The sequence below is a fragment of the Tyto alba genome, unplaced genomic scaffold (assembly GCF_018691265.1).
Source record: "Tyto alba isolate M040663 unplaced genomic scaffold, T.alba_DEE_v4.0 Super-Scaffold_13, whole genome shotgun sequence".
NCBI lineage: Eukaryota > Metazoa > Chordata > Aves > Strigiformes > Tytonidae > Tyto > Tyto alba.
In genome coordinates this window covers 6421140-6435989 of record NW_024881275.1, presented here as the reverse complement: position 1 = coordinate 6435989, position 14850 = coordinate 6421140, and the positions used below count along the sequence as shown (strand labels likewise).

The 14850-nt window shown below is 35.4% G+C and overlaps 1 protein-coding gene across 2 annotated transcripts in view; it reads right to left on the bottom strand.

The window, feature by feature from the left end:
• The window catches only part of EDIL3 (EGF like repeats and discoidin domains 3), a 257479-nt gene that overhangs the window by 126511 nt on the left and 116118 nt on the right, over nt 1–14850 (bottom strand). For both annotated transcript variants that reach the window (XM_042787791.1, XM_042787792.1), the window contains one exon: nt 2068–2196. In XM_042787791.1, the coding sequence (XP_042643725.1) occupies nt 2068–2196 (129 nt within the window). The remainder of the gene's footprint in view (nt 1–2067; nt 2197–14850) is intronic.

Genomic DNA, 14850 nt, shown 5'->3' with positions numbered 1-14850 from the left:
ATTTAATGGAAGGAGAAGCATTATGTATCACATGTTGACTATGTGACTGGTCCCATGATGGATCATGCCTGAGAATGTTAGGCCACATGAGAATGTTTTCACATGAGCTCTTCCATGTAACTGGACATCAGTGGCACACGGAAGTGGACTGTCAGTACTCTCGCTTACAGCAGTCATGGGCATGAAGGGATAGCTTCCTGTCTTTCTACTCTCCAATGACTTTTGTTTCACTTATCAGGTGGCAGAATCATGTGAAATGCTTGCAGGTAGAAGGAACAGGGTGTGGAACCACAAGATATTGCACTCACAGTTTAGCCCAGGTACAATTTTTAATTTAGTATAACTCTTCAGCTACAGCTAGCCATAATCTTACCTGCTCTCCTGGTTTTCAGATTCTTGAACTCCTGGCTATATGATTTAAAGGCTGTCAATAACTTTGCCAACATGCTTACATGATGAACTCAGTCCACTGTCTTGACTAAGTGCTCTAATGACATGACCATTAAAACAAAAGAAAGTCAGTAAGACTGCTGCTGGCAGTCAGCTCCACTAGAAGGCCATTCCCAGAGTCAGGGCTACATGGAACAGATCCCAAAGGAGTGGATAATATTCAACATTTCCATGTTCCCAGTGGAAGAGGTAGAAACATAATTTAACTAGATTAAGTTAGTGGGACTGTCTATGTTATCTACGTAATTAACTGAGAGAGGAATGTGGCCAAAGTTAATGAAATTGAATATCCATATTCAAGTCTTTGGAGACACTTTCCATTGAATATATAAGGGACATAATGAACACAAGTAGTTATATGAGCTGGACTGTATTGGTCCCTGACACTTCAAATTAAAGACAAGTATCTAAATGAAGCACTTAATTAAGGTAGACTGGATTCAGTGCTTATTCACACTGATTTGAATGACTGGATTTATCTTTCATGTGCAAATGGAACTGGATTCTTTATTGTTTGAGTTTTTAACCTTCTAACTGAGTAACAGTTGGCTTCCAAATGCATTAATAATGCGAGATTTTAAGAACAATGTTGTGCTTTACGGCACAAAATAAAACACAAATTTGGCATATGAGTTTCTCCTTAGGCAAGCACTTTTTCTAAAGGAGTTCTACATATGAAGAAAACCCAGCTTCAATTTAAGTGACAAATAAATAATGCAGATTACGTTATAGGTTAGAACATGATCTGATCAGTCACTTGCAGATGAAAACGCATAGCTCTTACTAATTGGTTTGGATCACACAGAACTTCTGATGACATTAATTGGAGAAACATGGACCTGTAGTTTTCAGTATGAGCACAAAAAATGCAACAGCTTTACTTCTTAAAATTTTTGTTTAGTGAAGTGTAGATCTTACTATATAATCCCCCCATGAGATATCATTCAAACTCAAGACTTTTTTTTTTCCCCATATGGCTACTTGTTTGTTCTGTAATTATACCCTCGAAGATTAGGATACCGATCTGCTGTTTCCAATCTGACCTGAAACAAGGAAAATCTCTTAAAATAAATGATAATGATTAGAAAGAGGTTCAGGTAATGTATTTGAAACAGAATTAAATGTATCTCCTATTTCAGTCTGGAACTTTTACCCTTGAATTTAAGTATGGTGATTCAAAACATTTCTCAATAATTTATAAATGTATAGGTAAAGAAATATCTACAACATGTATTTATTCACAAATTTCTTTTCAGTTGTTCTTTCCACTTTTGTCTAGCATTAATCAAAACAATCCCACAAACAATTCCAAGATAATAAGAGATACCTACTGTTTCAAGTATGTTTTTCCATTAAATCCATGCTAAATGTGGTTACCTTTCCTTACCATGCTCTAGAATATGCCTAGTAAATTATACATTGTTGTGTCCACTAAGTTTGAAGTAAGGTCATTTTCTGAAGGTAGCAGTAGTATTCAGTAGCATTAGCTTCCTCATAATATAAAGGCCAAAGACTAATATACTTCAGAATACCAGATATGATATTAATCCTCAACACTGTAAGCAATAAAAAGGCTCCTATCTATAAGTACAATAAAAGTTACCATGTGGAACTTACTGTGCTGGCAGTGAATCCCATTAAATCCTTCTGGACATTTACAAACATATCCTATGAATGTGTCACCTCGGTACGCTTCACTAATTTCACATATCCCACCATTATGACATGGATTAGGAAGGCAGGGTCCTGAGGCAGGGAAAAAAAAAGATAAGTATATATACATACATAATAACAACCATGATAATTTCAGTCATTTATATGCGTTCATTAAAGAAATAAAATCCCTTATGTATGTAGACCTTCATATTCCACTAACCCACTAAAATATACCTTTCACTTAGTTCAGATAACTTGCCAGTACAGATTTTTATGAACAAGAAAAAATATGAAGCATGTCACTATTCATTAATCACAACATTATTTTTTAATGTAAGCGAAGACAGGAGACAGAAAAGCTAAATCTTGCTCTCCTATTAAAGATAACAGGCATTCTAACTTTTATACCACTGAGGAAATATGTATTAATCAAACATGCCTATCATGTACGGAGTGACATGTACAATATCTTTGAATAATCACTGCATGTCAAGTTAGTAGTTTGAGATTTTTGCTATGGTTTTGGGTGATTCTCAATATGTGACTATGTGGGCCAGCAGTTAGCAGCTACTACACCCACTATTCCTTTTCCATTGAGTGGCTTTTTAACAGATCTACTTCAAACTGATTTCAAAAAGGTCATCTGACTAATTTTTTTATTCCCAACTAATCACATGCTAGGATGCCTAAAATTTCAGAAATGAGATCTAATTTGTTAGGTTTGCAATGACTATACATACCTTTAAATAATAGCATCTTTTGAACTGAGGTCTCAAGTTTATTCATTTAATGGCATGTGTTAAAAGCCTTTTACAACTTACTATCATACTAATACTACCTGTAACATACCTCCTACTAGAAGAAAACACTTTATCAATTCGATTAATTTTTTTCCAGTCTCAATTTAAAGAACTGGTAATCATTGATTGGAAAGCCTCATGTGCAAGTTTGTGTGTGAAAAGATTTTTGAATTGAATATATGTTATTTGCAACCTTTGCCATGTACACAGAAAAGTGTTTATATTCACTTACTGAAATGCAATGTCATAATTACTCACCCACTCACATAAAATTGCCTTTTTTAAAAAAAAAAAAAAAAAACAAAAAACAAAACAACAAACCAGAAAATAACTTATTTCCACATCATCATTTACTGACAATCAGCAATAGGAATTGAATGATTTAAACTTAAAAGAGCTATAAGTTTAATGTTTCTGAGGGTCTGCTTATTAGTTTATGTTTTCAATTACAAACCCCAGGTTTGACAGATGTTCACATCAACAGTATTAATTCAGAACGTCACATTAGTGAAAACTGCACTCTCTAAGCAAATACTAATTTGCAAAAGATAAAAATTAACTGAATGACTAGGATGTCAGAACACATTCCCTAGTTAGAATTGCCTGTGTGGTTATAGCAATTTGAGAAACTATCCATGTACACGTTTCTATTACAACTTACGTCATCAGTCTATTCCAGGACACAATCCTGTAGAAGTTATGCTTGTGTACATCATTAAACATAGGATATGTCTCACTGAACCCAATAAATAAAAGACATGAATATATAGCAGCTTATTCTAAATCCAATTGGTAGTAAAAAAAGGCAAAATCATGAAGATGAAGAGGAGGAGACTGGATATTGCCTTTTTTTGCCTTTCCCCATTCACATTCTGCATTACACTTTAAATGTAATGGTACACTACGTTCTTAATTCCAGACAACATATATCACTCCTTTAACAGGTCTAGGAAGAATCATGGCTTTCAAGTAGCACACCTTCTGTTCATGTTATTTCTCCTTTGTAATATTTTGGGAAGTAACATGTTTTAATAATTTGCACTTTTGGTCTCCCAATTAATACGAGCTGTGTATTTTTTTTCAAGTCTCTATCATAGTGCTGCAGTTTGGGGAGTACCTGCAGGTAGCCTCATATCTTAATTATTTTTATGCAAGGGGATTTCTAATCTTCCAAGAACAATAAATCTTTTAATAATTCCTTTCTCATTTTTCTTGCTGCTTTCTCCATATGGCTTGTTAAGCACATGTTCAGCATACTTCCATTGATTTTCTTTAGATTCTGCACTTTCTCAGATCAGTCCAAAGTACAAAGGCTGAAAAGGTCATTTGAGGTGCACAATAATAAATATACTGGTGCATGCCAGTATTTCTAACTACTCTCAGTCTTCTGTGATGCCTTCCTACTGAGAAAAAGCCCCACACCAACAGTATGAACACTTTTTTCTTCTTGGTTATAGTTGTTATTTGGTCAGAGTCATATAACAGTATTTTCAATCTAAATGTTGAGTAATTTTGCTTTGCTCTTTTTTTTTTTTTTTCTTGCTATTAGAAACTGGTAGTTCAAAAATTATTTTGAGAACAATGAAACAATCTAATTATATGCACTGAAACTAATAATCAACAATCATCTAATTTTCACTAGTTAATATTCATTTCCTAAAAAGGATGAGTTAGACTCATCTGCATTCTAAAAGAATGAATGATTGAAACTTTAAAAAGCCTGTATCATCATACTTTGTTTCTCCTGATTCTCCAGAGGACCATACTCAGTTCACACATCTTCAGGATATTTAAATTGCATGAACCTTCAAGCATATGATTTTTCTTTTTTTTTTTTTTTTTTTACTGAGTCTACAGAATCTGTAATGCATGTTTGAGTGTCTTGAAGGATCTGAGACCTAATCCTGCCATCATTCTATTTAAGCATCAAAAATGGTATGTAAGATCTAGGTATTGCTGCTAGATGATGAGGAGTCCCAACTAACTTCCACAGGGATTTATAGGCTTTTAAATAACACTGTATTGAATGCTGGATAATTAATTCCCTGACAATCTGATTAATATTCTTCGTTATTCAGATCTATAGCAGCAAGTTAAAAACCATCATTCTACCAAAGAAATAAAACCCCCAAACTTGTCAACTAAATTTCAAAAAACAGTGGACTTCAGGGATTTGGGTTTTTAAATCAATAGCACTGTAATACTTTTGCAGGTAATCTGTAAGTGGCTTCCAACACAAAGAGAACAACAACATTTGATCAATATTAATGAGCAGTGGAATTCAATGGTATGCTTTCCGGGCATTTTTATCCATGTTCATATAAAATAATGTCAACAAGATTAATTGTGCACTCAGAGTAATAGATCTATTCGCTTTCCTTCTCTTTTGAGTCCTCCTTTGTGCAGTTCCAGTGGTATTAGCCAACATAATAAGTATAGTCCAAAATACATCATTCTGTTATTCAATTGAAATCCCATGCTGTCTTTGAAAAAATATTGAAAGTTAACTTAAAGCATAGAAGGTTTTACATTTTTTAGATGCTTTTACTAAAAAATCTGAGATTTTACAGATGGACAAATCAGATAAATGCATCCTCAGTAGAGTTGCAAAGGGACTTAAGGCAAAACCATGCTATGTATTTTCATCTTTGACAAGTACAGTCAACTAAAACTTCATAAAAATAAAACTTTGTATAATGCAATACTGAATTGGTAATGCATATTTGAGAGAAATCATTAGTTTGTCTACAGTAAGAAATGCCAGGAAAGCCAGGAAACCATCATTTCACTAGTAAGAATGTAATTTTTGACAATGATAATATATACAGTGTGTATTAGCCAATTTAGGAAAACTCTTACTTCATTTTGTCTTGTAGAATATTCAGAATATTTTGAAGTAATAGAAGTTTTCAAATACATTTTTACATTTTCCCCCTGACAGTATGGAGGAAATGCATTTTTAAAAATACCTAGTCTTATTTTGATCTTGCTTTTTTTGCATGGTCTTCCATATTTGAGAATAAGAAAAAAAAGGAACAAACAAAAAAAGCCTAGAAACATTGACAATTTTAAAGCACATTTAAATATGTGTATGTGAATGTCACTGCCTTAAATTCTGTTTGATTTCATATCAATTATTTAGTTTTATTACAGACTGGCTGTATCTAGATGAGCAAGCTACACAGTGTAAAGGGAAGGGATGTAAAGAGCAAGAGGGCTGATGCTGAGGACCTGATACCCACACAGTGTCCTCCCTGAGAAGGGGGTGGTAGATTTACTCTGGTGGTAACTTAACTCTGTTCTCTGTGAAGGTGTATCATCTGTTTTGGTTTGTGTGAGTTATGACAGCACCACTCCCTCTAAGTATGCAGGATGCATTAGAATTTAAGGAAAAAAAAAAAAAATTAAGTTTCCAGTGCATTGCTGATGAAGCACTGCAGCCTTCCCACTCCTCACCTAGCTGAGGACAGCAAGAGCCATACATGAGCTCATTTGCAGTTCAAACTTCATGAGGGACAGACACAGTCACTATCTGAAAGGGTTGCTATGCTGGTGTTCTGCAACACAATGAACACATTTTGCACTGAGGTGCATAATCAAGAAGTCTACAGACACTTTTCCAGATATTTCTTTCTTACAAAACTTTATCTACAACTTAAAAATGTGACAACAGCCAACTTCAAAGTACAGCAGCTCACAGTGGAGTTGTGTAGCTTTACCTTAGCAAAATCTAAGAAATCAGAAAGTAGGTGAAATAGCAGCTGTAACAGGAAGCAGAAACAGCCAACCCCTCCTCAGTGACTCTTTTCCTTACCACTCCCCAATTCAGTGACAGTCATCCATAAAACAACCACGTCTCATGCTTCCACCAAACAGCATAAGCAGTTTTTGCCAATATAAAATCTGATGCTGCTTTGATAGGAATGACATTCAAAAGTATCAGGTAGTTACAGGTGATGTAGTTGTTAGGAGGGACCTCGTACGGAGGGCGAGACCAGAGTTAAGACCTCACACCGATGCGATGAAAGTCGTTCTTTATTTACCCGAATAGGGCCAAGCTATACAGAGCCAGACGGTCACGTGCACTATGCTTTACAATCTATTGGCTAAAGGTACTTATCACGTGCCCGGAAGTGCTGTAATAGGTCTGTATCGTTAGTACACGTGTACAAACTAAATCTACTTTGCGGTTAGTGTATCCAGGCATTCAAACAGGAAGGAAGCACCAGCTTGATTTCCTCATTCCTGCCCTTCCAGGTGACCTCAAGGGCAGGATTACCACGTGGCAGTTTTCTGCTCAGAGACCCAGCTTGGATTGTCCAAACCCTGTAGGATCAGTGCATGACCCTGATCCCCAAAAAATCCTACCACAATGTAGTTAAACAAAAACTCTACATCAGTCACATCTTCCTCAAAGTCTGATTCCCCATACTCAGAAGTGTGCTTGCTGCTGTGTTAAAACAGGAAGACAGTAAAAAATCAACCCCCATCATTTCTTACAAACACAAGATTAAATGAGGTATATGAAAACTGTAAAGAGAAAAAAAAAAATAAAAGAAAAATATACTCAATGGAGTGACCTATGCCAAATAATCACATTTTTAAAAAGCAAAATTAAAGGCCATGCAAACAAATGTTAACACTTTTGATGGTATCTGTCTATCCATCTTCTCTTCATGTAGAAATAATGCATCTTTAATTAAAAATACCAGATTGGATAGTGACCTTGATATATACCAAGATGAAGATACTGTTAGCTACAAAGCTAACTGATTCATTTCTTTTGTGGAATATTACTAAAGTAGGACTAATAAATAATGTTACTCTGATTATAGAGTAAGCTCATAATCTCAGCAAAACAAATATTGGAGTTATCATCAAACTAATAAACAGTATCAAATAATTTTACACTTAAATGTGAAAGAAAAATACTCTCTAGATTCTTGCCTTCATATCACTAGCTTTTCTTAAGTTCCTCCTAGCTCTGCGTGAATGTCAGTCAAATAGTTTTTTCTCCCCCTTTGGTAAATTGAAAACTTCATCAGAGATCTCTCACACGGTTTTAACAACAATAGTTTGAAGCCTTCCCCATCCCTATGTTTTGATAATACATAATACTTTAGATGCCTCCTCTGCCAAATTAAGCCTTCAAAATAAACTGTGACAAAGCTCACTCAGTAAGAGCTCTTATATTTTGAAATGAATATGTGTAAAAAAAGCCAGTGACTTCTTTCATCTTTATAGGAAGAGAAGAATTAATCTCTTTGCTGCTGGAGCTAGCAGAATGGAACTAGCTTCCCATGATGAAGAAGTTTAGGATTATCACACTGAATTAAACTCAGTGTGCTGGTAATCCAACACCCTATCCCTGCTGTTCATCAGTTCCTGAAACCTTAGAAGAAAGTTGAAGAATCCTGCAGGGGAAATAATTAAAAATCTTCATTAGATATCTTAAAAATATTTGAGATGAGCTTAATCTTTAAATCTTTATATTTGACATATGTATGTTTTTTTCCATACAGTTAAAATAAATTATATGCACAAATGAGAGACCACCTCTTTTTCAAAAGTATATTGACCTTCTTCTTTCCTCACCATCCTTTTAAAAACTCAATGAAATGTATTTCTGAAAAGTATGCCCCTAAAATGTGAGCTTATAGATTTCAAAGTTCAGAATACACAAATCCAAAATATAACATAATCCTATTCGAAAGAGACCATCTCCCACAGAGACACACAAATGAGCCATTCAGATCCAGAAGTAATGTCCCTACAGCTACTGACAGAAAACTGCTCTATTGTATAAAAAAGGGCAGGAATATAACAAAAGATTTTGAAGGTCTCTGATCTTCCTCACATTTATTACTATGCCTATTAATTTGATATGATTGTGCAAGGCTTACCTGACCGGTTCTGAATGCCCCCAGCTGTGTGTCTATGTGGGAGTTGTGGTACTTGAGAGACCATCTTCACAACTTGGCAGAAATGATCCCGCATCTGCTGAGTTCTGGGGATCATTAAATCATACCGAAATACATACTTATGTCTCAGACTATCTATAGGTTCAAGCACACAAGTATGACATATCCACTCCAGAAATGCAGTGCAAGGAGTTAGGTCTCACTAGTACATGTACTTGGAGCCTGTGCACCAACTTTGTAACTAAGACTAAGCTTCTGCTCAAGTATTTTGTAGATTTCACCTGTATTTAGAAGAAAATTACTTTTCTCAAGAACACTCTCAACATAGCTGGGTCTGAAGAACAGCATGTTTGTTCTCTACTTCAAACTACTGAGCTACGTCTCAGCTGCCTGATTTGCAGTGCACGGTTTTAAGGTCATTTGAAGAGAGTGTTCCTAGCAGATATGCTCTTGACCTTCTGACAGGAGGGGCTGTGATCATGAAAATGGTTTCTTCTAGTCAATATGCTCACCCTGTCACTTAAGTATGAAGCAACTTCTGTGATGAATGAATACGTTATACTCCAGTATTTGTTCTTTCTTACTCATAGGTTTCTTTTTTTTTTTTTTTTTTTTTTTTTTTTTTTTTCTGCCTATAAAAGTCATTCTGAGTTCAAACTGTACATAAATATCTAAGTATTCTAGGGCCCAATTCCCAGTATACTGGTGCATCATGACACAGCTCAACAAAAATGGTCTCTCCTTTGTTTAACTAAAGCCCGTGGAAGTCGAAATTGATGTATTTTGAACCACCTCATCCTTCAAGTCTTCCAAATTCTTACTTGCCCAGTATACTTGAATATTTGTAAAACAAAGAGAGAAAAAAAAAAAAACAACCAAAACACAAAAAGCCCACAACCTAATCACAATAGCTCCTAATGATCAATATATTTCATATGATTTCCTTTTGGAATTTGCCACTATTGATTCTATTTTGGTGTTAGGATACAAATGAATTTTGATTCAACAAATATTTATTATGCCTACAGCTTGTGTTATTTGTTTGGTTATTTTATCCTGAAAAGAATAGGCATTGCAGAACATCATTCACAGTTTATCTGGAATATTGATAATAGTAACCGATTTCTTTATGTTATTCCAGTTAATGTATGGAAGTAGAAAAAATAATTAGCAGTTACACACACCTCCATCTCATTAGGATTCTGAAAATCTCAGCTTTAAAAAAAAATAGATCTGTTCAGCTTGGTTTATAAGTGAATTAGTACTATATTAGATTCTATCTAACTATATCTTCATTATAAACTAATGGCACTGATCCAGACTTAATTGCACTGTGATTAAATATTTATCTTGTTTTTAATGCAGTAAATGGAGCATGCTGATTATAATGATCAAGGTGTCTCCATCTGGATGCAGCAAAAGCTAAGGTTCACCCCCTGAGTGCAAAATACTTTAGGTCATTTCTACACATTTCCCTTTAATTCTGTTCTGTGGATTTCTATTACAGAGAGAAATTTAAAGTGATTGTCCAGCCAACTCCCAATCTGTTTTTAACTAAATAACTAGAATATTTTCTGACAAGATGCTAATTAAACTTGATGACTACACAGTGCCTTTTCTTAATAGTCTTAAACTTCTCACCTAACCCTTCCATCAATTAACAGATTATACCCAAATCTGAGGTATGGTGTGAGAAACTGAAGGAGTTAATGCTTCAAACACTCATCGAAGGAACAAACTGTTTGCCTAAGGAAGTGCAGAGTGCTTCAATGGGTGCACAGTTCCACTCCCTTGAGGTTGTAGTGTCAAGTTATTGAATGTACTGACTGATCTTCTAATGAGGACCACTAAACATTGACTCTGTTGTGTAAGCTTGATATTTTGTATAAATGATGCAGGCCTTGATAACAACTATACCCTTGAAGAAGAGCTAAAAAACTTGCAAGACAGAAACATGCTGCCCCAGAAGGAGCCAAGGGCTGGATGATTGCCCGAGAAGCATGAAGTCTGTGGTAACTGGGGGAAAGGTAAAGGTGGCAGGGGGAGATTGCAATCACTGATTCAACTGGATAAAAGGGTTAATGCCCCCCCATCCCCCTCAATGCATGAGCTGAACCCATGCTCTGCCTTTTCCTTGCCTTTCATGCAAATGAGTTTGTGGAAAACCCATCTCTCTGTTTAATATGCAAATCAGATGATAAGACAAACCTAAAAGGTGGCAGAGAACATTAGTGTGTGTGCATCCACCACCCAAGATTACCAGACCCGAGACAATATTGGAACCTGGGATGGTGATTCGGACTCTTTGACTTTCTTTCTCTCCCTTCCTTTTATTTCCTTTCTTTTCTTATAGATTTTTCAATAAGAGGACACATTGCTTACATTTCTTTCCAAGTTTAAGTTGCTTCTGATGAAAATGAAACATTTTAACTGGTCATTTGGTGTCATTTCACCTTAGTTTAACCTGAGGGGATAACGAAACCTTTTATGACTGTCTGACCTACCCAGTCCAGCTCGTAACACATGGTCAGTGTAGTAGGCAATGTAATGACACAACACAGGGTGAGACCTGAAAATGCTCCGAAACCTGAAGAAAGTGTTCAATGCACTGCTAGATATTTTACCCAAGTTCTCTCTCATTATTTCTCCTCGTACTCCTCATACTCCAAGCTTGAGAACTTCCTTTCCCTGTTTCTGCTTTCAGCTCCTTAAACCCTTTGTCACCTATACATGTGTTTCTGGATGAAGCTCAGAGTATTCCTCCTCCATCAGTTATCTCATAAACTGGCTGTAGCAAAATAATGTGAGACCTGTTCTGCATCTCTGCATGACATTTCACAGGAAGGTTTTATCTTCCCAAAGAACACCTGCTTTGTTTACAGAAAATCCAGGTTCATGGCCTTTTCCTTCTCTTCCCCTAACTTTACACTTGGGCAGCAGCAACATTTTTTTCCTGGATGATAGTGTTTCTGTCACTGACTTCTCCCACTGTTACTGACCCAGGTGTGGAGGCTTGATTGCTACACTCCATTTTTTGTGACTTACTCTGTATCATCATTAATTCAGATTAATTTTTGAAATTATGTTAGAAATATTTTCAAATTCTATTTTTCAGTTGATTCTGGTTCACATCAAACAGAAAAACTTCTGCAAATACAAAGATTTTTGCATTTTGTGAAAATTTTGCTGGAGGACTGAAAAAACTTGAAGTATTTTGTATTTTGAAATATTCAGAGAATTACTATAGATTGGGACATTCTAAAGACTCAGTTCAAAAGTGCAGTTCTGACAACAGATTCTACATTAAAATAAACTCTCCAAATCCACTCTCTATATAGCTGAAACAAATCCATCTCTGTATTTACTGCATTGGTCTGTTGCTTAAGTAAAATATACCCAGTAATAAAGAAACTATACATAGTTTAGTACCTAATGCAGAACCTCATTACCAGTTGGGATTTCTGTGCAACAGTGCTATTTTTATGATTGTAATTCCTATCATCATATATGAAGATGTCAGTTTTCGTTGTTTCACTGCACTTTAAACTGCCCATGAACAGGACCTCTCATACTTTTTTGCCATGTTCCACTAGTTACTGGAAAATGGAAAAAAACCTGAAAAGATTATGTGAAGCTTAATTATAACAGCAAATAGATTAAAATCCAGTTAGTCCTCTTGCTGAGAATTCCAGTGGGAACTAAAAAATGCAACAGCCTAAACTTATGCTATTCATATTTGTATGAGTCAGGTCCTAATTACTAGTGTTGCATTAATGACATGGAAAGAGCAGAAGAAAATCTCATAGAGTAGTTATCCTTAGGACATGAATTATTATTAAAAAATGATGAAAGAGAATTACTAAATGTAAAATACATATAGTCCAAAAAGGCATAAATTTGTCCATAGCAGAAACCAAGGGAAATAGACAAGACTCACACTCCAGACATTTGTTTCCCTTAGGATGTAGGACAGAGCAAATATATCCTTTCCTCTTTGCATTTTTTTCCAGCTGTCATCAAACCCTTCCAATTTAATGTACCCTACCCTAAATCCTTTTGAATTTCAGATCCTGTCACTATTCTCCAACTCTTACTCCCTTCTTATCTAGAACATTGTTCTCTTTTCTCCTCATACCCTATTCCTGCTTCATTTTGGTGTCTTGTCAACTCAGAAAGCCACATACTGCACAACCAACCCAAATTAAAATCACAACCCATGTTTGCAGCTACATGCCTTCAGTTTTTAAGATACACAGTGGAATCACTGGATATCTGCTTCTTTAGCACTAGCTACATCCACAGCACAAATACAAATTAATTACTCTTGATTAATGTAGTTCACATGCAGTTATTTGTACATGGATGAAAAATTGACCTATTTTGGTGGGTAATGGCAATAATTCCTGTGCAGCAATACTGGTGATTAGTTTTTTTCTGAGAAAGAATACTTTAACTTAAAATTCCTTTTTGTATTATTCTACACAATGCAGGGACCATTACTGTCATTCAGGCATAGTTCTCTGCACACTTAAATTTCGCCTTCAGAAGAGCCTCGTGCTGGGGCATAAGCTGCAGCATTCCTGAGGCCACAAATACACTCCTTTAGGGAATGGCATGGCAGACTTCCTCTGGAGCCACACAATCTCTTCTGGTGTCCACCCACAGCTGTGGAATGGGTAGCTTGTCAGATACATCCAACTTTCCTCTGGTTTGCAGGATCCACAGATCTGTGCACAGGCATAATGATGGCCATATACACCTGAGTGACTTCAAAAGATGAGGGCATGAACTAGATTTAATTAACTTCCCCTCACCTCAGGATAGATGACCTGAGTGAATGTTAATATTCGCTTTCCAATCTAGTCTAATCTGTAGCTGGATATGGTTCCTGAAAGGGAATCCATAATATTACTCATCTGTTAACAGAATGGAGTCAGGCACAGAGTAGGTCATCTGGCTGAAAAATGTAGATGCTGCAGTTAAGTTCTGAATGGCAGGGAATAAGACCAATAAGATATATTATGAAAACAAACCCACTATTTTATTAATATAGTGTGCACTTTCATTGAAGATGTGCCTAGCTACATGACTTAAACAGATTGAAGCAAATTCTTTATTTGGAATTTCTTAAGACGTTGTAGCATATTGCCTGTATTCTGCTACCAAAAATTAAGATAGAAACAAGACTTGATGACAAATAAGTTACATTATACCTTCTGCCCCTGTCCCTACTCAAAGGAGGTTAAAGCAGAATGCTGACCTGACAGGATCATTAATTTGTATTTTGTTTCCAAAAATGCCCAATATTACTGTTTTGCAGAGTAAATGTTTAGAATTATTTTCTCATCTAGGAGCCTAGTTTAAAAAAGAAAATTGAGAAATTCCAGGCGATATAGAAAGATTAAGAATCAGATATTGAAATACTGTCACCCTTCCCTTTAGTGTATATTAATAAATAAATACTGTTCTGCAGTTTTAACAGGACGAAATGCTGTAGAAGCCTGAAACTAATTAAATTCATGAATAACTGTAACACAGACTTGTAATATTGCTGTAGAGTGTTAATTCATGCTTTTCAAGTAAATGTTAAAATATAGTACTGCAGGCAAATTGAATATATAAATCTATATCTAGACCTTTTTGTTCATGGGCTATGGCTTCTTCATCACAGCTCGTCATTTCCATAAAATTTCATGAATTCCCAGTCTTTACTCAGCTTATTTGACACAATTCAAATAACTTCTAAAGTATACAAAGGTATAATTAATCTTAAAGTTTTTTAGTAATAGACAACTAGACATTTATGGGAGCATGTTATGCTTTCTTAATTGTTATTTTTATCAGAACAGTTGTCATATAATTATGACTCCCATGGCACCCAGTGGAAATTGTGTCTTGAATACCTAATGAATATACACTTTTGAACTGGACTGTGAATGCTTCTGATATTTTACTTATCTGCAGTCATACTGATAATTTTCATTTGGTAGTTTACTACTTTACGGTATTGTGGATCTTATGCA